The 24,334-nt window shown below is 34.9% G+C and overlaps 1 protein-coding gene across 1 annotated transcript in view; it reads left to right on the forward strand.

Annotated features, from left to right (window-relative positions):
- TRDN (triadin) overlaps positions 1–24,334 on the forward strand; it is a 236,943-nt gene that overhangs the window by 87,114 nt on the left and 125,495 nt on the right. The window contains 2 exon segments of the mRNA XM_042796218.1: positions 4,813–4,872; positions 22,455–22,526. Of these exon segments, the coding sequence (XP_042652152.1) occupies positions 4,813–4,872; positions 22,455–22,526 (132 nt within the window).

Genomic DNA, 24,334 nt, shown 5'->3' on the forward strand with positions numbered 1-24,334 from the left:
AGTTAGTGGGGAAGAAGCAGAGAGAATGGAATTAAAGCTGGCAAGGACCAGTCCACTCATGAAAAACAAAAGTGCAGTACAAATAAATTCCAGATGAATCTCACACTACTAGAAGGAGACTATCGAGAATAAAATAAATTTAACCCTAATAACCAGAATATTCTATTTGTCATGGCTAAAGATTCATTTTAGTTTAAATCCTTCTTCACCAAGGACCAATCTCTTCAGATAGGCCTGAGTTTTCATGGATTTTCTCAGTAGCATCTTATGTAATACATTACTAGCAGAATTATTCTGGAAAATATAAACCATCCAATGGACTGTTGGGAATTTTGTTTGGTTTCTACATATCTTCCATATCTTCCATATCTATATATCTTCCATAGCAATAAGGAAAGTAGCAGCAGAGGAAAGGGAATGTAATAATTTGTTTTACATCAGATTATATGAGGCATTGTCATGTTGTTATGTATTGTCTGATATGATGATATACCTGCCTGATGCAATTTGATGTGAACAACTTCCAAATTTCTTCTAAAAAGGAAAGAAATGCCATTACCCTGGTGAAAGGAAGAAATTGAATGATAAAACAAAGAAACAACATGCATCAACACCAAATGGAGGTGTTAAATATACACTCCTTTTTGTCCAAGCCAGCCTGGGTTCTTCTACTCCCGAGTTACACAGACTGATTCCCTGGTTTCCCTGTGCCTCTTCCATGGCATTAGGTACAACTTTGTACGAATGAAGGCAACAGGACCTGCCTCTCTGTACAAGGTGCCACACTGCAGGCACAGGATTATTCTGACATTAATAGAGGCAGCTCAGTGTTGCGTGGGACACCTATCTGGTCCTTTCAGCTGATAGCCACAGATAAATCACTTTGCCTGAGCATCGTAGCAGCCATCCCTGCCTGGATATCTGAATCTACCTGGGCAGATTCTCTTGGAATTTCATAACCATCAGCTCTGGACATCTTAGGAGTTGCCTAAACTATACCTTTCTAATAACCTGAGATTTTGAGACATGGTCCGTTTTCTGATATGCACAGTGTGCTGAATTAGAAATTTTTAACATTTATTTATATTCTAGTTAATTTTTGTTTTTACCTGAAATATTGGAGCCTTCGAGGCATAAAATCAAAGCAACATCTTTCAAGCTGACTGTTGTGACCAAGGGGAAAGTTCAGCAAATTGTTAAGCTCCTCTTGGGAGGTGGAAATCTCCTTCAGTTTTTGTTTGCTCTGACAGAGTTTCAGTGCACAGTGGGATCCATACTGTTCAGGAGAAGCAACGGTGTGTAGATGAGGTACTTTACTCCCTGACAGCAAAATATTTTAAGTAAGTAGAGGTCAAAGATTGCAGAGAGCCATAGAGAGTGGTGGTGATTTTTTGTTTGTTGGTTTGGTTTTTGTGGGATATTTTCACCTCTTTAGCTGATAAATGCCAGGAAGATGATCCATCTTAACATCAAACAGAAACAGATCATTTTGTAAGTCAGCTTTAGAATGTGATCCCAGTGACTGTGCACTGAACCCTGGCAGGTGGAAGTGGGAATGAGCAGCTGGATTGAAGGAAGGAAGGAGCCTCTTCATCTGTGCTTATCGCTGGAGATAGGGATAAACATGTTCAGTGAAAGCTGCCTTTTCTACTTTCATCCTTCCTTTTTCCACCGTAAGCCTCTGCTGCCCAGCTGGATACTCTCAGAAAATTCAGTTCTATATTTCAGTCCCACTGTGACCCAAGGTGAACGTAATTTTGAGGTCAATGTGGTTTTGCCAAGATTTCCTGATCCTGCAATCCTTACTTGTCCTTGCTCAAGGGAGTAGTTCTGCCAGCTTTTCTGCAACAGCATAAAAAATATAGCTGTAATCACAGAAGAGCTGTTATGATTTCCCTGCTGTTGCATCATTCCTTACTCAAATTAAAATTTAAAAAGATAGGTCATCTCCCAGGGTACATCACATGAGGTCCAACGACAAATATATCTATGACTGTTTTTATCAACAGGAATCTAGTCCCAAACTTTTACATGATTTATTAATATTCAGATGAATATTTGTAATATTTTAATATTACAGAGTTTAAAGGTAAAAACTATAGTGAGAAATTCTCTTTTTAACAAGAGGGTTTAAATTAAAAGGAATTTTTAGCTATGAAGAGACATTTAGAAAATCATATTCATTTAAAATTTCTTAGGTTTCAATTTGCTGATGTGCTAAATTCCCATGAACTTCAATGAGATCTTACAGTGCACTTTATTATCTCATATACAGTAGAAATGCTATTTTTGTTATTCAGTTTAACATATTGCCTTCATTTGTTTTTATAAATCCCAGTTTTCAGGGATTGAGTTGTTAAAGAAATCCTATGAGGCCAAGATTAATATGAAATCTTTCTTCTTGGGTACAATAAAGATTAAGGTGTTTTTTTGGTTTGGTTTGGTTTTTTAAGTTTGTTCAAATTATATTTCCACAAAAAAAAAAAAAAAAACAACATAAAACAAACAAACAAACAAACAGAAACACCAAGATAACAAACAAACAAACAAAACCCCAACACAAATACCCACAGTCTATTATAATCCTGGTCTATATTATTGTGTTTCAATAATAATTTTAATAATTAATAAATAATAATTGGATTATTTTAATATCAATGAAATGGTGCAAGCTGCTAGGCTCTCAGGCTGTGTCTATGTCATAACCTAAATAGAACCAGCACAGGCTTGTGCTCTGTCCTGTGATTGTCCATACAGCTTGTGTCCCTCGACATAGTTTTGCCCCATGCCATCTACCAGGCTTTTGTACAGTGCTTCAAAATGGTCCAGGGGCTCTTCCAATGGGCAGCATGGATGAAGGCAGCTTGTTTTGGCAAAAGATAGGTAAAAAAATCTCAGCTCTGTGGGCAAGAGCTGTGCCCTGTCATTTGCTTTCTGGGCTAAAGAACTGGCATTGGTCTATTTTATTTATTAATACTCACTGAGGCCATATTTGAAAATGTGTTGAAGTCAGTGCAAACACTTTGCTGACTTCAGTGGCTTTAGATGAGCTTGCTGAGAGTACAGATTTGTACTTGTTTTCTCACACATACACTGCTACTTTTTTCAGAAAATTAGCACATATACTTAGGGCAGATATTGCAGCCAAATTTTTTAGATTCCTTAAGGATGGAATCCAAAACTGGAGCCAGCCAGAATGATACATTTGAATTCCAAAATATGAAAGTAGAAACTGCTATGAATAGTCAGAGGTTTTAAAAGCAGTGTTTATAGCCACAGCCCTATGTAAGTCCTGAAAGGTCTGCCCCAGGTTCTACAATAATGACTAGTATTACCCTCACCATCACAGTAACAAGAAATAGCTGCATTGGCTCCTATCAACTAGTAGAAACAATTGGATATTTGCTGAGCTTGTAAACCCTCTCCTAATTTCTGCAACTGTGTAGGGAATCATGACTTAAAAACTTCAGTTCTCCACTCAAGGACTTCTATGGCAACCAATATAACAGTAGCAGTCACATAATTGCCTTAGCATCAACTAACACTGATGTTCCAATAAACTATGTAAGAAATCAAATAATACATGAGTGCTAATACACTTGGGAATGTATTTTGCAGTTAAATATAAGAGTTATGCCATTTTTAAAATTTAAAGTATTCCAAAGTCTTTCTTCTATTTGTTCTTAAGTTGGCAAAAATAAAGTGTCTTTGTAGGTGAGTAGGAGAGAGATGCAACAGGAGGTGGAGAAAGGAAGAGATGTAACTTCTGTAGCCTAGGAACTGGGCTAGAACAGTCCAGGACAGATGGATGAATATGCTTAACTCAAGGACAGCTGGGAACTAACTTATCTAACCAGAGTTGGCATTTAGTCATCAACATTAACTTTTAAAGCTAATGTCCCTTAGAGTCCAGTGGGATAATGTGTTTTTTTTCTGGCCAACTGGAGAACTCAACAATAATATTGCAATTCTTTAGTACTCAGTTACAATTCATAACTTTTCTTCACCATTCTTATTGTTATAAATTTTTATTAAGGTCCTCAAATCTGCTTATGTATAGGAGGAATCAATAGGCAATCAACATTTCTGAAATCAGAGTTTTATTTAGATTCAGAAGCCTTAATTTCTGAATAGCATAGTTTTAATATACATATATTTATCCAGATTTAATATATACATATATATGCATTTGTAAAGTTTAGTGTTTGGAAAATAATTCTGTAGTGAAATGATAAAATTCTGTGGAAAATCTCATTGCTACAAGAGTGTAAGTACACAGAGTTATCTTTATATTCCAATTCACTAAATGTACATATTGATTATACTGTTAAAACAATATTAACAAAATACTGTGATATAAAATTTTATTGGTTTTTTCTCTAACCTGGCTATGGCTATTTTAGATGGATCTTCAAGGATAAAAAAAAGTCTTTGGGACCTGTGGCCAGGCAGCAGTTTGCACAGTACTTGTGTGTAAGGTCAGGACGTCTGTCAAAATAGAGGCTGTGCACTGCTGACCTGGGGCGCACACTGAGCCTGCCTCCCAGAAGAAGAGTTGGTAGCGCTGGGGCATTGGTAGCTCTGAAGTTCTTTACTGGGAGGCTTGAACTAGATCTGGACAATAAATTGTTTCTTTCTGAACATGTGAGCTATTTAAAGCCCATGAAAAAAATCCAAACAATACTATAATACTATCCCTGAAATGTGCCTTTGCACTGCCAAGCTTTATCTTCACTGTTAAATAGAAACAAGATTTTAAATTTACTTTCTTCATTACTCTTTTTTTTTTTTTTTTCCTTTTTGCTCTGTTAGATCAATATGCATTCTGTCGCTATGTGATTGACATGTTTGCGCAAGGGGATTTTTATCCAGGTACTTTCCTACATCATTGAACTCTGTTCTAATATTCTTCTGTTTCCCTGAGAGTTTCTGCTCCTTTATGTATTAAAAGTGTGTTTTGTATTGTTGAAAGGTCTCACAAGTGCAACAAAGAGTGTGCAAATAGTTTTAATAAAGCATAAGAGCTAATGGCTGTGTTATTAAAGCTTTTAATTTTCTGTCTACAATGCATGAATTAAAATTAAGGTCATGTTAAAAGTAGAGTCAATTTAAGGCTGTAGAAATTGCTAAACTTTTTTTTTTTTTTTTGGCTGAGATGCAAGAGGAAGAAGTTTTTTGTTAATAGCTTATTGGTTTTATTCCCCACAAATAGCAAGCCTTAACCCCAGAACGCTTCAAAAATAGAACTGCCATTGTTGTTCTCGGTATATAAAATATCCTAGATGATCCTTCACTTCTGTGCTTTATCTTCTCTCTTCCCACATCTCCATGTTCATCTATTTTAACACAGACACTTAATTCTTATCCAAAAAAAGAAGCTAGAGCTCCTGATGATGACTGAGCATCATCTCATAATATTAAATCAATCTACCTTGACCTTATTTAATGGATACTCTTCCTTCTGAAATCCAGTTCAAGAGGACATACTATAGAGAAGACATAGTCCTAGGAATGATAAACAATGATATTTATGAAGTCATGGATAGACTAAGAACACACTAAGTCTTGCAAGCTTTGTTTAGTCAGTTACTTACTCAAGAAACTCTCCCCTAGTACTTCTCTGAATTGGATGTGTTTTCTTGTCTCTATCTTGTAGCTCAGGTCCTCTCTTGACATGCCCAGGTCCAGTCAGAGCTGGGAAGTCCTAAGGGTGTAGCTGAGAAACAGAGACTCTCTAAATGGCGGGATGAAAGACACAGATTTTTGTGGAGGGAAAATGAACAAGCTTGAGATTTTGGAAGGAGAGGGTTTGTATGGCCTGTTCTCAGTGGGTGACACGGAAAGATAAGGGGTTCCATTAAAAGAGATCAAGGTATTATATCACCTCTAGAATTTTCAAGACAGACAGATATAAACAGGTCTAGGCTCAGAGTGGTAGAAAGGTTAGCAAAACCTTCCAGAGACCTTCAGTTATGCTTTTATTTTAAAAATAACCCCCTGTACCAGATGTGATTCACTCAGTTTCTGTCTTTACACAGCTGTAACATTAATAAATCACAACACAAAGACTTCCATGAAGATCTTAAAGATCGCTCTTATAGTTCTCCTGACATTTGCTAGCAGCTTTGACACATGTCAGAGCCCTTTTCTCCAGATGGCTCCCTGGGCTGATTGACACTGTCCTAAAGCAGAGCAGACATGCTGTGGGAATGGAGTCTTGGGGAAGATTGCTTTTCAGTTTTGACCTTTCCAGCTGCAAGGAAACTAGGAAGACCATGAAAGGGAGCTGGGAGATAGAGATGGAAGTCTGTAGTTACTTGAATTTCAGAAGATAAAAGACATGACTGACTGTGCTTGCCTTCCAATGTTTGCCTTGTGTCATTTCAGTGTGCTATGACAGAGTTGTGCTAAGAAACCATAGGTAGAACAGCTGAAAAATATTCAGTGGTTATTTGGTGATCAGGTAGACTTAAAGGAGAACAGCTAGGGCAGCATCCTGAGTTGTCATAAAGTGGAAATAAGTCTTAAAGCACTTTAAATCATCTGATTTGTACATGAAAAGGAAGAGGATAGACCCTTAACTTAGGGTCTGCAATAGTCCAGTTATGGACCTGAAAAGCAACTTTTTGACCTGCTAAGTCATTTGTCGATGTCTGAAGTTAAATGCTGTGAATGGTTGTTGTGATGGAGCCTGACATATTTTTGTGGGAGGTAAAATAAAGCATTGCCTTCAAAACAGGCTTTAGTCAACCCACAAGCTGTGAAAGGCAATGCTAGAACATCCAGGCTGTGTCTCTGAAAAGCAAGATAAGGGCCATGCATGCTCAGCTCTGTGCTCTTTATAGAAATCATTGAGGAGAGCACCACCAAATGCTGCTCAGTTAGTGTTTTATTACTGCCTTTCTCAGGCAACGTGCTCATTTCACACAGGCTTTTGTGAATTGAAATATTACGGTAATTCATTTTCTTGAATAGATAAATGTGGGGAAAACACTAGCACACAAAGTCCCTTTAATAACCCTAATATCCAATTAGCTTTAAAGCCTGCTATATTTTATCCTTTTATCAGTTTATATATTTTATTATAAATTACATTGTCCAAACAAAGAGATCTGAGTGTAATTCAGCTAAGGAATTTAATTACAGTCACTTTGACACCACAATATTTTCAAACCAGGAGTCATTTCTGTCAATCCCAATATTGACATTTGTGAAGCAGAAAAAACACATTCTTCTCATATAAATTTCCTTCACATAGGTATATTGTTTTTTTGTAGGATTGTTTACAGCAAATCTTAATTTCTGTCTTCTTGACTTTAGAAGAGCAATACCCCACTCATCAGATTCTTTAGGCACAATATATTAATTTATAATGTCAGTGACAACAATATCGTTTAGTATTTATTTTTTGATAGTATCTTTGGAATTATGTGTATAATTGAAAAATTCATATTTATTAATGGCAACATTAGATTATTTTACGTTAATAAACTATGTGCAAGATTTATAACAAAGTAGACAATTTAAGATGGCATTTTATATTGATCAAATAATTAAAACTCTGGTCCTTGGGTTTCATCAATTAGATACACTTTTCAAAATATATCAATTAATACATTTTGACAGTTGCCTGAACAGTCTGAGGTCAGTTTAATACTCTTGTGTTGATTTTAACAAATGAGGCTGAAATGTTGTTCATTTACTCAAAGTTTTGTCATGTTACTGCAGTTTTAGCTTTAGGAAATTAATGAAATATATGTAAACTGTACACAACATTCACAGGAAGCCGTAGAAGGGAAAATACTTACAAAGCTGCTTCATGAAGCATTAACTTTTTTTTTTTTGTTTCTGTTTCTCTGGCCATCATTTGTCTCTAACTAGTTTCATGAAGGTCCTTCTGTAAATCACAACAATTATATCAATATCAATTAACTCTGAGACTTCTATTTTATTTTTTATAAAAGGAAAGTATCTGAGGTTCTCAATACTTCACAACAGATATCAGTGCAGTGTTAGCCATAATCTCAGATAGGTTTTGCTAAACCAGAAGTCCATCTCATGAATATCATGACTGCAATAGTGATTTACCCTGGATTCTGCTGAGATATTTACAGATGGTCCTTTTGAGCTCTATTGTACACATAATAAAAAATTGCTTTCTGATTTTATCTAATGAAGTATGGAGCTTAAGAATATTTTTTGACTTTCTGTCTAACATACATGTGATAAGTGACCATCTCTCAGAGGGACTGCTGAACCACCTTTCCTCCAAATGATAGCTTTTCTGATACAGAAGGCCAGTGATTTCTTTTGTCTAGTTTCATGGATATAGTCTATGCCATGCATTTGATAATTTATTTTATATTTCTGAATTTTGTTCTGGGTAATATTTCTAGTGTTCTAATTCATATTTTTATATTTTATTGATAGGAGAAAAGGTTCTAATTTAGTAGAAAACTTTAACTTGATTTTCATAACTTTTTTTTTTGCCCTTAGAGAGGCCAAATCCTTAGACATGTGGATGGATTTTAGGGACACTAGTTGGTCACTCTTTTAGTATGTAGCACACACATTTCTAAGTTAACTGGATCTGCTCTCTTTTATTCCCTGTTGCCATTCTCTTGTTTTACCACTCCTCCCCTGTTTTCTCTGCAATGTTTGCAAGCTTGCTTTACATTTATATTTCCTGAACTACTCTGGCAGATCAAGGAGCTGTTCCAAGGAAGTACCTTTTTTATTTTGCAGCTACCTAAAGCGGATTCTTGTGTATCTGTCTTTTTGCATGCCCACCTCAGCATGTGGTTGTGCATGCTGCATACTGTTAAGACTGATAACCTCTCTTGGGTATTTGTTCATAACGTGGTACCCTTGTTTCCCACAGGCATACTGTATATTTATGGTCAGATTTTGTTTTCATTTTAATCACTCGGAAGTTTATTTTATTTTATGTGCTTAGTTTTACTGTGTTAAAGAACTTTATTTCACAGCACACTGGACTCACTACTGGATGATCTTTACAGCTACCTAAATGATGACAGACAGAGGGAGAACAGATGTGATATTGTCAGTTTAGCCTATGTAAAATCTTTGTACTGAAGCACCAAATAACCCTATGGAGCTTATCCCACTACATGACTGTTTCCAGTAATAACTAGACTGCACAGGAATGTGACTATACCATTTCCTTTCATCAATTTACCCTCATACGGTTATTGTGTATTTCCATGCCAGGGTCTAAAAGCCAAAGTGATGTAGATTATTTTGCTAATTTTACACTTTTGAAAAAATATTTACCTTGGAGAAATTCATCAGGATTTCTGGCACAATTACATGGCAAGAGAGTATCCTATATGGTAAAACAATCATCCCACCTTATTAAAAAATCATCGATGCCTCACCCTTTGCACATACAGTCATGAAAAAGAGAAAAAAAAAAATATCACAAGCACAGCTAAGAAATTCAGGCAAAGTGTGGTGAGAGTCCATAGGGAACCCTATAGTCTGCTTAGTCCCAGAAGGAAGTAGCAGTCTGAATGTCCTTCATGTCTACAACATTAATCCAAGGCTTGCCTTTTCTCTTCCATTGATCAAGAAATATTCAGTCAAAGAGCAGGGATTATTGTTATTACACAATTTGATAAGACACTTCCAACACACTGTCAATATAATACATGCCATTTAATATCCAAAAAGATTTATGGAGATACTAGTATAAAAGTACATCAATATTATAATATCATGGAGTAAATTTCTGTGGGGAAAAAAAAAAAAAAAAAAAAAAAAAGAACATGAAGTGCCTAATTTTGAAAGTAAAAATGCCTGTATTTGCTGTGGATGGGCTGTAATTCTGGAGTTAAATACTTGCCCTCTGCTGTTCAGATAGGAAAATGTTTTAGGTCCTTGAACTATTTTGAAGTGTCACTCCTACCTGATTAAAGCTAGGATGTGTTGTGCATATATCAATGACAGGGTGTAACTTTTCACCTTGTTACATTACATTTACATGGGGGCAGCTTTGATACCAGTGTAGTGCAATAAAAAAAAATCAGACATAATAAATAAGGAAGCAACATGTTACTTGCTTCTTGTTTGGAGAAATTCAGCATTAAAAACTGTGGACCGAGTTATAGGCTTTTACATTTGAGAGAGAAAGCCAGAGAACATTATTTTCTTTCTGTGGTGAGATGCTTTCTGATGATATCAACTCAATAACCCTCTACCCTACAGTAGAAAACAGAAAAACCAGATATTTGCTTTAGCAAAATGCTAAAGGGAGAGTTTGAGAGCTGTGAAACTTGTCCAGTTTTACTTTTTCAACAGGAAAGGTACATAAGAACTAACAAGTCTTCTCCCTCTGGGGGCAGTACTGTACCCCAAAATTTGCAGAGACTTAGCTGGATTCATCTTCAGAGTTGACAGTTAGTTGTCCATCAGTTTATTAAAAAGATGTTCATATGATGAAACACTTGTCAACACATTTTTTTCTGCTAATGACATAAATGGAGATGATTGAACGACAGAAGCATTTATTCCTCTAGTAATCTCCTGAGAGAGTTCTGATTACTTTTCAGTCCGCAAAGAAAGAAATAATGAAGAGAATTTTAAAAATATGTATAAGAAGCTAAAAATTAAGTTTTAATTATTGAAAAATTTCTAATTTATTAATGTGCAATTCTTGCAATAATTTTAGCTGTCATTTGGAGTCTAAATATTGCTGTTTTATATTTCTATTCATTCATGTAAAACTATGAAAAGGCATGCACTGATGTCATTTTAGTGAGATTCTTGTCCATGACTTCTCTCTCACCCCAGAAGCTGTGTCTATTTGGTCAAACCCTGAAAGGACATTGATCTCTTAATGGGGACATTATCAGCACACAATCATGACACCATCCCACAGAGGCGAAACATCTATCCATTATTGCCTGTTTATATCATCCCACTGCGAATCAGAGCCAGATGCCGGCACACAAAGCTGCATCTGTCAACACTCTTACGGCATTCTATTGTAACTTTGCCAAAAAAAAATTTCAAATGACATTCACTCTCTCCGAAGCAACTACCCAGGGAATGTATGGTATTCTGCCTCTGTAGAGGAATGGATCTCTTTCTTCGATAGTTCACTGCAAGATACGCCAAGGAGTCAGATTTATGTGGTACAAAAGAAAGCCAAACCCTTTGCTGGTGTAAATGAGTCTATATCTTTGATTTTAATGGAAACAAAGCAATCTAATCTGTGAAAGCAGAGAAACTTGACTAAAAAAAAAAAATATTCTTACACTTATTTTTTTTTACTACTATTTCATATTATAGTCATTTCATGTGGTTCAGTAACCAACTTTCAAAATCAAGGGTCATTTCAAAAGGTTCATTAACAATATCTGAGGAAAGCTAGTTGTGTTGTGAAAGATCATCAAAAGATTCAACCACTTGAGATTTGAAAAATAAGCTATTTAGAAAGTAAAGGCAAAATTTCAATGCCAAAAAAAAAAAAAAAAAAGAGCTAATAATAAACAAATTGAGTTTCATATTAAAAAGTTAAAAATATGTTCAAGCAGTGACCCTGTAAAATAGTTATTACATTTAATGTCTCATTGTCATCATTGATTTCCAGTTAGGATTTTTACAACAAATACTGATGGTATTTCAAGTAAAGTAAGAAATTGAAGCATTATAGAGCTACACAACCCTTCTTCAGTACTCAATATCATTGTCAGAATATGAAAAATATTTGCAGAACATTATTTAAGCCAAAAGTAGATTTATCCATTTTTTTGAAGCATAGTTGGCAAGGAGACAACTCAGAAACCTAAAAAACATAAGTTCCAAAGTTCAGCCTATAAGACCATATGTTTCTTTCTTAGAGCTTGTATGGCTTAAAGTATGGGGAAAAACACAATTCCCAAAAGCAATAACCTCCTTTTCAAGCCTAGATTTATTAGCTTTTAAAAATCAGTATATTGTAAAAGAACCCAGTCAATGATTATGCATATTGCAGATTTTGCTGATGGTATTTCTATTTGGAACACACATAGGATTAGTTATTTACAGGGATGGGATACAATTGTCAATAAAGCTGAGATGGCAGCATAGGCAATGTTGGTAGAAAAGACTGTCACTGAAGTCATCTAGATCTATCTCTGACAAACTGTAGGGTTCAAAACTTGCCACGATAGACTATTCTTCCAGTAAAGATTATTAGTTTAGGCTAAATGTTTCAGCCATTTCCAAGACTTAGAAAGAAATTTTGTGTTGACCATTTAAAATTTGTCTCCTTCAGGTCTTCCTTTTCAAATGTTCCAAGTGTTCCTAAACTAGCTAAAAGTGGGACAAGATAAATTGACTTATTTGTTTCACAGGATGGAACATCTGCTCAGTAGCGGCCTGTTAGCAAATATTATAGTCAAAAAGACTTTAGGATTATCTACATGGATCCATGTATATGTACCTCTTGGTCATTTTCTAATGTTGGAGAGCAAGCTTGATGTGTAGAAAGATTTTGGTGTTGTAACACTGAGCACTACATTTTATAGCATCTATATTTTAAATTTTATTAACCTAATAGTCTCTGAAGACCTTAATCAGTTGTTTAATCTCCTTACACAATGCCTGGGAAACCATAAAGGCCATCGTGGAGTTGCTTAAGCCAACCAAGCCAGCCAACTACATCTTAAAAGCCAACTATTTCAGGAAACTAGGAACTTTACATGGGTTTCAAGCAAACATCTGTCCCTGATGAGATATGATAACCTAGAATCTTCTCCTTCGGTTAGTTGTATAAGCCAAGGTTATATATCTCTAAAATATATATATATCTAAAATTATAAGTGAGCTAATGAATCCATTAACTTCAGAATATACTCCTGAAAATGTCTTAGGGAAATCGACCACCATATAATGAGTCTGTCTCAACTTTAATAGAAAGGAATATAGCTGAGATCTATGCAAATGTGCCTTTAAACACATTGATGCTGAATACCCTGATACTGAATACCCTGAAATACCATGAAGAGGGAAAAAAATATACTGAAGGTATTTCAGTTTTCTTCTGAATTTTTCATTAACAACGCAAAACCTGTAGATGCATTGTGGGACTGAGAGAAGTTACTCTCTTCATCCAAGTATAGATTCTCCGTTGTCTCTGCTGCAAAATGATGAAGCTCAGTTTTAACAACAGAAAAGTTACCTGGTCACCATACCGCACAGATAAAAGAGCATAGACAGGATCTACAGATGCTTTGACAAGATACATTCCATCATGAAGCATTTCCAGCTTAGCAATGTTACTTCACCTCTTCTTCTGTGAGAGCGTGAAATGCAGAGGACAGAAGAGTGTTCAGCTGTGGCCTGAGCAGCAAGTGCTCTCCCTGCCTTGCTTATGTCTGCTTCCTTCTGCACGTAGGTGACAGGCACTGTGACTGTTACCTGTGGCAGGTCCATTCTTTTTACCATTTTCTGTTCAGGCGCTTTCTTCTGCCATCCACTTTCTTTCTGCATGTAACTGGTTTGTCAAAAAAGACATGCAACTTACTGACATATACCTAGAATGAATCAAGACTAATTTATTTTCTCCTCATCAGGAAATGTTATTCTTACTCTGCTACTTCACTTTCCTTTCTCTTGTTTCACCTTGTCCTTCAATACTCAGTATTATCTGACAAACAGCACATAGAGTTCAAAAGGTGTTCAATGTCCACACACATTAAAACTAAACAATGCTTTTATCTTTTTTTTTTTTTTTTTCAGTTAATCTTGACAACAAAATCCTTTCTCTTTATGTGATATTCATTCATATAATTGTTGGAGGTTTGGGGAGCATTATGTTGCTAGGCAGCAGTTACAGTGTGAAAAATCACGCACAGCTCTTGATTTTAGACCTGGAATATTTTGGTGGCATGTAGTGTCATCTTTATGTAGAACTACAAAATGAGATGTTTGTAAGTCATTGCACCTCACTTAGATACCCAAAAATTAATTGCCAAACTTTAACCTTTAGCTGTCTTTATAGCCAATAGTACAAAATGGAGGCCTCCAGAGGACAATTTCATCCTAAAAAAGATGCCTAAGATAGAAAAGATGAATCACCCTTTGAAGGTACCAATTTCTTTCCATTGACTATAAATGGATCCCTTGGGTGACATCTAGATTTAACTGTCTAAAAGTTAACTTTTAAATGTCTGGTTGAGAAAGAGCTACATATATTCAGGAAGTATGCAAAAAAAAAAAAAAGTGCAGGCAAGGATTTTGCTCAAATGAAGACTTGAAATGACAAATTTTCTCTAAGATTTCAAATGGTATTACCAGGAGCAGCTGTTGTCTCATCCAAAAAACCAGCAGTACTACTCTGAAAAGTATGAATAGCAATAGTAGCACTGCTATAGCATTTTGGGTGTGAGAGAAGGGGAAAAGAAAGAAAAGTAGAGGGAAATATTTTCTTAAATAACAGTGGAGAATGGTCCCTGAATAAATGTGACAAACAAAAGAAGCCTAAATAACTTTAGCACCAGAACAAACTTCCAATCTTTAGATCTTCCACTTTCACAGAATTTAAGCTTTGGAATTTTTAGTTGTTGTATGCTTACAACATTCAATATTTCTTTAAATAAAATTTTTGTTGTATATGGTTATAGGTGGGATAGAAAGGCGTGATAAGTTAAGTCAGTTTCCCCAAAATCATAGAGGAGGCCTTGAGCACAAGGTTTGAAACTCATGACAGTGAATTCCAGGACTAAAAATAATCTCTTTACAGGAAAAAGAATCTTTACTGGGAAAAGGAAAGGGAATGAAGAATCAGAGGTTACCAAAATATGGTTGTTTTAAAGTAATTGCTATCTTCAGTATTACAGTATTTTTGTTCCAGTATTTCTCCTAATTCTTCCTACCCTTTACACAAAACTAACAGCTTTAGTTTAAGTTGCTTCTTCCTGAAACAATTTAGGCCATGTATTCTGTCTTGATGTAGAAACCACAGCTGCTAAGGAGCATCAAACCTAACATCACCATATGTTTTAAAGGGTGTAAATTTTAGCCTTGAATTTTAATATTTATATTTTTACTATCACTATGTCATAATCTTGTAATTCCCCAAAATATTACAGCCATGGCATTTTTAGAAGAAAGAGAAAGCTCATTGAGTTCCTTAATTACACAGAGCCTAACCTTCAAAGATATTAGATACTTAACGCCTACCTAATACTTAGCTCTCATTGATTTCAGTGGGAGTGAGGAACAGAGTTAGTAGCCAACACCTCTACACTTTTGGGTACTGCTTTTGTTATTTGATCTAATAAAATCTCTCAGTTCTTTTCCCTCTAACTTCAGATTGCATTTCTGAAATTCTAACTTCAGAAAAATGGTCATACATTCACTCTTTTAGGTGATTATCAAGTACAGACAAGACAGGTAACATAATCATTAACTTATTGTTTCTCTCATTCTGGCAAAAAAAAGATTCAGAAAAGTGAAAATCTTACTGGCTTGTGGTCACAGCTATTTGAATTCAGTTGAACTTCCAGGGATTTCTATATTAAATATATTAATTATCTACAAATCTTTCTAATTGTGAGAGATAACAATAGCTGTAATATGATTTTACCAATGCTAGGCAGTTTTTGTTTAGCAAGACATGGCATATGCACTCTTGAAAACAACATAAAGTTTTAGTATTCTTGAAGTAATGTCTAGATAACTTCTCTGACTTTAGCATTGAATGAATCTGAGATGTAGTTGGACTAATGACAGTTGAAATGATGCTATATACAGATAAACCAAATACAAATAACTCAGAAATTACTGAGCAGTGATCCCATGGCATAGTCAGTGTCTATTACCTTTCATCATAACAGCTTATCAGTCCTCTCCATTCTGGTTAATTGTTAGCAGCAAGTATTTAATTGCAGTGTTTTATTTTCTCTGTTTTAATTATATTCCTGTGGATACTTCATAGTGTGAAAAGTATGCATCTATACCAACTCCTGATATTCGTTAATTATACTAGGGTCACTGTATATGATATCAATTTATTAAAGGTTATTTGGGGAGAGAGAGGAAAGCTGAATATGTCTTTTCATTTTATAATCTGCTTTTACAGTCCTTTCACACTCTAGTATGTGGCAATAATTATAATAATCCATCATTTCCACACAATAATCCATCATTTTCACTGTTCTAGGACTTACTTCTTTGAGATTCGTCTTTCAATATTTCTAAACATAACATGTGGGATTACTCTTACCTTCTAAATGCATGTGATTAATAGTGGGAGGAAGCGGAGACAATTCAATTCAATTTTCAATATTTTCTATTTTTTTTTTTTACTGTCCGGAAAAGCTGTGTGACTTCTTACTTAATGTGTAATGACAAAACTATTAACACTTAACTTTTAACTCCTTAATGACTTCAATCTTCTGAACACAAAAATTAGAACAGCTTTTACAAGATATGGATTGAGCTAAAGAGGGATTTTGGAGCCTAAAAATGGTAAAAATCTGTGGAAATGAATTCTCAACAGATATATTGTTGTAAATAGCATTAACTGTGCAGCTCTGTCAAGCAGCTAAGATGCATTGCATACATTTCTGATTGGGACCAATAATATCAGCTGTAGGTTAAAACAGCAAAAAACCCTCCACTCATAGCACTAACCATGTCTCTCTTCCCTGCCTAATTCGTACAGTTGTTATGCACACTTGCATTGTGTGAGATACAAACCCACAGGAAAAGAAAAATATATCAAATTCCCAGCTGTGACTTTAATTGTGTTTGGTGGCTGGATGAAAATGTACCAACTAACTGGTGTTCACACAACCTCCAGAAATCTGTGCCAATGAAATCTCACACCTGTTCAGTTATCAAATCAAGTAGCGCTAGAAAAAAACAATTTCTGTTCAGAAACATCACTAAATAAATACCTATATGTATTTGTGTATATTTGTGCATGCATATGTACACACATGCTCATGCATGCATCTACATATAATATATTTTATATAGGTATATATGTATATAAATGCATATAAGAATGCATTGTCAAAAACAACAGATGAACTCAAATCTCAGTGTGTTACAAACAGAAGACTATCAAGTTGCTGCTACTTTTTGCTTGGTGCCTTGAGAAGGGAAATTTAATCCTTCCCACTACTCCATTCAAAAGAGCATTTAGTTTATCAGCCTGCATCCATCCTTCCTATACCTTCACTGTCAACCTTCTGGTCCTTGCTTTTAGCTTAAATAGACGGATGGCTTCCCAAGGCTGTTAGGTTGTTTATAATAGGCTTAATTTTGTTGTCTGTGTGTTGACAGAGAAGTACCTATCAATAACATGCTTTACACATAAGTTAGACACTATGCAGAGCACCAATATTATCTGTGATATTTTTAATGTACTTTAAACCCAAGTGAAACATATAGATTGGGCATTATCCATGTAATCTCTCCTTGCCTTCTTTTCTTATGCATCATAATAGTAACTGGCTGATAGCTGGTGTAACAGAATGTGAACATTTAAAGGATTGTATTGCTACTGGTAATCACTGCATATAGTGTAGCAGTATTTTTCCTTAGGTAATACCAGCTCCGTGCAAAATGAGAGTTTCATCGTATGTTGGGCAATTATCTATTTAATAAAGGGCCAGATCCTTAGTATAAATGAAAAAGGGAAATATATTTTGACTAGTAAGGTAGGCCACCTTAAAAGCCTCATTTTATTATCTGTTAATTCCATTTGCCACTGTCAAAAATTGAGTTCTAAAGAGATCATTAATACCCTGTTTTAACTATTTTTTTCCATTTGACATAATTTTGTTATCACTTTTAAGACTTGTGAGCTACATCTAGATTAGTAAATCAAACTCATCTCAACTATTCTCTGAATATGATTCCTTCTGTCAGCGATCTGCATCCATTACACTTCCTCAAGGTCAAAGTGGGCCAGATACATCCAGGTTGATATTGGGAGTGGTACCTAGCCCTTGTTAACTTCTGAACTCTGTCAATTAGCTGTTTGAGACATTGCTACTTGGCACACATCAAAACTGTCAGAGGCTATTAAAAAGAATTTTGCAGGACACATATGTCTGAATTCCAGAATCCAGTAACATTCCCAGGCACCATTTTTCTTACTGCGTTCACAAAATCATCGTCTTATGAAGTGTTCCTTAGAAAGATTGTCTATTTGAGGCACCTGTATTTAAATTCATTCCTTCCCAAAAATGAGCATTTGCATTGTTCAAAACAGTTACATAATCTTACCTCTTGATCCTCAGCTATTCCTTCTTAATGAAAAACAGTTTGCTCATAGTTTTTCATGCACATGTACTGTGGAGAAACCTTTCCTCACAATTGTGAAAATGTCTGAAAAGTAATGACTGATTATAAGGGAGACCCTCATCTTTAACTTCAAGCAACTTACACATCAAAACTGGAAGCCTGAACAGAATGGTTGAGCTCCCACAAAGATTTCAATGTTCTAAAAACATATTTGGCAGTCTTACCTCATTCTGCTGATCCATGTCTTGTTCCAAGTTTCATGAAACATTTGATTTAAATTTACTTTTCATAACAAATGACTCTGCAAAGATCACACTTACTTTATTTCAATTATGACTACTATCATTAGGAAAACATGTCACTTCTGGGCAAAATGAGATTTATCTGAAGAGGTTTTGCTGCACAGTTTGAGGCACACTGTGATAAAGTGTTGATGCTGTTGAACTGCAGGATTCTCACTGTTCAGATAACTGGTATATGGATATGAGGAAGTGTACAGTCATAGGAATGTTGTTTCCACATAATTGCTTTCTGTGGTGGCATTTTTTCTCCCCATATCCAATTTGAATATTCAACCTTTTGCAATGCTTTTAGTTGTTTAATAATAATAATTTCAGTATCATTTTAGAAGTATTTTCTTTATCCCATGACCTTTAGCTTTAGAAACATAAAAATAGAGAATTTATCTATGTCAATTAAGGTCACAGCAGACAAACTGAACTGAGCAAATCAGGGAAGAAAGAAAACTCACATGATTTGATGTTATCATAAGAAATCAATTTATCCTCAATGCTCAGACATGACATTTTTGACACATGTAGAAAGGCACTTCCTAGATTGAGAAAAGTAAGGTAATTAAAGTTTGTCTTGTATTCCTTATCATGTAATATAAAAACTAAAATATTCATAAACCAAGTCAGAATGAATTTCTTCATGACATCTCAAGTGATTTAATGAACACTGATGACAGAAGTTTCACAGAGCTTGAGGACTGTAGCTTATTTTCAATTAAGTATTCATGTTACTATCTAGTGTCTTAAACCTTCTACTCATGTTTGCAGCATATTTCTTTCCTTTCAGTCACTGGAGGAAGCTAGTGATGTCTTAACATGACAATTTTTCTCTTGGTGAGCACATTCCCATGAGTTTAAATTCAAAACATTTTATTGTTTCAGTTTCCAATGGTTGTAATTTGTTGTCAAATAGCTGTTTATAATGTCATATGTGAAGGAGGTATCTGTAGCACAACTGCATGGACAGATTAGGCAGAGAAATGTATGCACATTTTTGTGTTTGCAATTCCATCTTTTGGAGTGTCCTGGGTTTGAGTGAGTGGTGGGTTTTTTTGGTATCAGGAGAGGGGGCTATAAGGGTGGCCCCTTGTTAACTCAAACCCCAGTTGAAAAATAAAATAAATAAATAAATATGTAAAAACAAGTCAAATTAACCTTTTTGGTTTATCACATATTAGAAAATTTAAGTCTACATTTGAAATGAGAAGCAAATAAATATGCAGACACTAAATTTCAGTGCTCTTTTGTAACTGTATTTTTAAAGCAATGAGATAACTGGATGTCCGATAATAATAGTGGTAATCTGGATAATGACCTCTCATGATTCATAGACTAATCTGATTGTCCACTGGGATCACTGAAAACATTCTGCCTTCCTCTCATTTACATCATAGATATGTGTCCAACTGGCCATTGCTGGAGTCAAGAGAGTAGACACCATTAATCCTAATGGTCTGATCTGATGAGGCCAATTACTCATTTCTATTTATGAGTTCTCTGTACTGCAGGAAACCACTCCTGCTTTATAACTTACAGAGGAGAGAAAAAGGAAGAGAAAAGAAATTTGACTTAGGATATCCCCTTTAACATATTTCATCAAAAGAATGAATAAAATATTTATTCAGTTACTGTCCTTTGCATTACTATCAAAGTGAAGAGAGAGAATTTAATAACACATGGAAACATTAAAGAAGCTTTTTATCAGAGTGGATGGGAACCTGCTCAGAACAAACATGCTGGCCTAAGGGAAAGATTTTGATCTGTGAAACTTAAGCTTTTGGTTCTTAAAACACTCTCATATTGGATCATGTGGTCCATTTGCATGAAATAAATGATTTGCTCAAAACTTGTAAAACTATAAAATAGAACTTGACAAGTCATTAGCAGTAAGTGGTATCACACTGGCATTATACTAACACTGGTGCAATCATTAGAAAACTGCTGCTACAGCAAAGAACAGAAAGATAATGGGGCCAGCCTGTAGTCTGACCTAGAGGTGTTAGATCATTGCTCCACACAGTAGATACCACAATGCAGTCCAAATTATTGACTATCCTTCTTCATTACTGATCTACTCAATGTTCTGAGCCACTGTCCTTTGTCATTTTTTCACACAAAACAATTAGTCCAAGTTTTAAAATTTATCACTTTTTCCACCTAGAGATATGTGACCTAGTTTAGGAAAAAACAAAGAATAGAAAAAAAAAAAAAAAAACAACACTGAATTTTAGTATGGGAATTTAATCAAAACCTGTAGGAAGGATAACATTATTTACCTGTTATTTATTAATTTTTATATTGTTTTTGTTTTCGTCCTGAACTAGGAATTCAATTAATGAAGTTTCTGCATGTTGACAGAAGTTATGGATATAACTTTTCTATTCTGGAGGGCAACAAACGGTATTCAGCATCTCATTAGTTCAGTTTGCAATTTCAAGATAGTTTTCTTTTTTTTAAGACATACAATGTTTGGAAAATCTCAGCTAGACATCTGGATTCCTGAAGTTTGCCTACCATTCATTTTAAGGCTAGAGTCATTCTGTGATGAGATTTGTAAATATCCACTTGTGATTACTGCCAAGACAGGAAATACATGTAAAACCTAAGATTTTTACCATTTGTTGCACAACACCTTCACTGCATTGATTTTGTCAATGTGTCAACTTTTTGTCAGTGACTCGGGCATCTGAGTTGGCTCTGTGTGTGATATTTTATACAAATTACTGGATGCACTAAACTATATGCTTGCAAATTATTTGCCTGCAATTGTACATATGCTGATGAGATGTAATAACATTAAGACCATGGCGCTCAAATCCCACTGCAGTCTTCAAGATGATGTTTTTCTCATGCATTCCCCATGAGTATACATACCTTTGTAAAATGAGAGGGGTAAGTATGATACTGCAGTTTCCAAGGCTCATTAAGATCTTAATTCCTCTTCTGAGTCATCACGAAGCATAAGGCATGGCTTTGAGTTTCTGATGTGGAGCAGGAGCTGAGATTTAACAGCCTGATTGCATGAGGACTCTGGTGCAGTGAATGTATGCTGGTGCATATGACCAAATTGATATCATATTTAACTAGTTAATTTTATTTCAGAGATCACAACAAATTGTGCTTTACAAATGACAATGACACGATAACTAGTGACCATAAACATCAAAGAAATAAATGAAAAGGAATTGAGAATGCGAACAGATGTTATAAACCAGAAAAGAAACATTAGTAATATAAGATTGCAATAGATCTCTTTGTGAATCTTTGGGGAAATGAAGTGAAAAATATTTTGGATAAAGCATTGTAACTGCACATAGGCCAAGACAGTACAGAAAGTCCCAGTTCAATACTCTGAGAGACTAGAGGTGTTTCAGTCAGCTGCTGGAATCAGAACCTCGTCAGTGTTTACCATGCATGACCTCATTGGTATTGTCTAATTAAGAATAATCCTTAAGGATGAGAAATATAATAATTTTTACTGGTGTTTCAAGGAGTTCATAATAAGTGGACTTGAGGGAACAACTGAAGATCATTTGTTTGACAGAAGAAAATAAGCTTTTATTGTAGAAGAGGCAATATGAACATGTAACCTTATTATCACAATATTATTCTTCAGAGGTTTTTTAGTCTAATGAAGAAAAATAAAACTGTAAGAATTTCAGCATATGCTTGATCCACTTCAACTTCATTGATTTAAAATATATCTCTTAAAAATAAATTATTTGTTGAGAAATACATTTCCTTCGTATGGTGTCTGGAAGATAATGGCTTTTATGCACAGTGTAATATTTTTAACATGAAAAAATCTGAAAGGAATTCAACCTCCCAGTGAATCTGATCGGATTGTTAGAGAATACATTTTCAATGCTTCTTAACCTATATGCTCATGTGCAGGACATAAGGAAATGGTACCACCTCGTCTTCTTCTAGAACATAGTCCAAGAAAGAAACCAGCAGCTAATGAAGGCAAGTTTGAGTTTTTTCCTTCTTTATTGGCTTCTTCTCATTAACTTTACCCTCTGTTTTAATGGATTTTGTTTATAAATATAACCTATATTATAAAACTGATCAAACAATTAGGCCTGGAACATGAATGGCACAATCATATTTACATTCCTTATAGTAGTCCCACAGATGGCTCAGGGGATTTCCTGAATGAAATAGATTACAGGATCAAGGCTCAATCTATGAAATGCTTTGGGTGGTGTTCAGCCATAAGGTGTTATCTAACTTTAAACATAATCAACGTTATCCTCTTAATATACTTCGGATTACTCTTCCAGCTATTGTTATTCAGTAATGTTTCTGTGTATTATCTTCAATAACAAACATAATATTTCTGGCTCTACATTAATCAACCCTATTCCTATTGTTAAAACCACTGAAAGAAAAAAACAAAGTCAGATCTTACCTTCAGAAGATTAAAACATAAACCCTGAAACTGTATTGTATTGTTTACAGTCTAATCATATCAGCAAAAATGTTGAAATATGCATTTTAATTTTAATATGGATTGTGGTTGATGACTTAAAACTACTACTTCAATGTACAGTCTTGGTCTCTACACCATACAATTTAATAGTACAAAACATGTGAGTCTTTTCATGTAATTATATAGCAGTTTTCCTATAATACTTTGGAGTTATTCAGTCACACCATGGCACTTGTAAATCTCTCTCATAGAAGTTTTAGTCCTATATTATCCAGAAAACAATTACAGTCTAAGGAAAAGACAGATGGGGTGGCAGCAGAATAAGGAACAAGAGCTACAAGATTTGCCTGCATTTGGAAATGGAAAATGAGAGATAGGTTTTGGCAGAACCTATGACTAAAACAAAGAGTTAAATTAATTAGCTACTTCTGTAAGATGATTATTGTGAATCAGAATGTATGGATAAAAATAGTTACATGACATATTATCTGTTTCCCCAAAATCCCTTTTACCTTAATTGTACATTTCTTTATAAACACACTATTTAAAGGAGTATAAAACTGTGGTTATTGTGACACAATATAGTATATAAATAGATTTGCAGTCCTGCTTATTTTAGGAAAATGTTTGAACCCTGCTTATCAGCAAAAAGAAGTCCCTGCAATGTTAAACACTGTTATCCACCAATTAAGCATAATGGAAAAAAAGACATAATAGAAAAAAGGGGCTGTATTTGCTGAGTGATAAACTTGATCTTTAAATATAACTGTTAGACAACATGAACTAGCATCAAATTAACATTAAGTTCTTGATTTTCAAAATCATGAGGAGCATGCAATTACTGCAATTGCACATGGAAATGACTGTTTATGACCAGTTACACATTTGTGTGTTTCATTAGCTCATTTATGCATGCAATTGAGTTAATTGTGAATGTAAATTAGACACCCATTTGGCAAACAAATTGGGGGGCAGATTATCTGCTCAGAATCATTCAACTAAATTCCTTGTAAGGCTCAAGGCCAGTCACTAGGATACAATAATGTTCATGCAAGAGTTTTGGAGGAAATGAAGAAGGAAGAATTACTTGCAAAATGCTGCTGTGAAAAGCTGTTACATTGCGCTATTGTGTGGTTTCCATATATGAGAAAATATGGCACAGAGCTGTTAGGAACCCTAAACCCTGAATCTTTAATTCAGCCCTGGGAAAAATAATTAAGTAAATTATGGGAATATTTGGCACAATGTCAGAAGGGAAAAAGAGAAGTAGGCAGAGGAATTTAAATCTCTGAAGTAGTTTAAGAGATCTCTCTCTGTGCCTTCTTAATGCATACATACCTTT

The sequence above is a fragment of the Tyto alba genome, unplaced genomic scaffold, assembly GCF_018691265.1.
Source record: "Tyto alba isolate M040663 unplaced genomic scaffold, T.alba_DEE_v4.0 Super-Scaffold_22, whole genome shotgun sequence".
Lineage (NCBI taxonomy): Eukaryota > Metazoa > Chordata > Aves > Strigiformes > Tytonidae > Tyto > Tyto alba.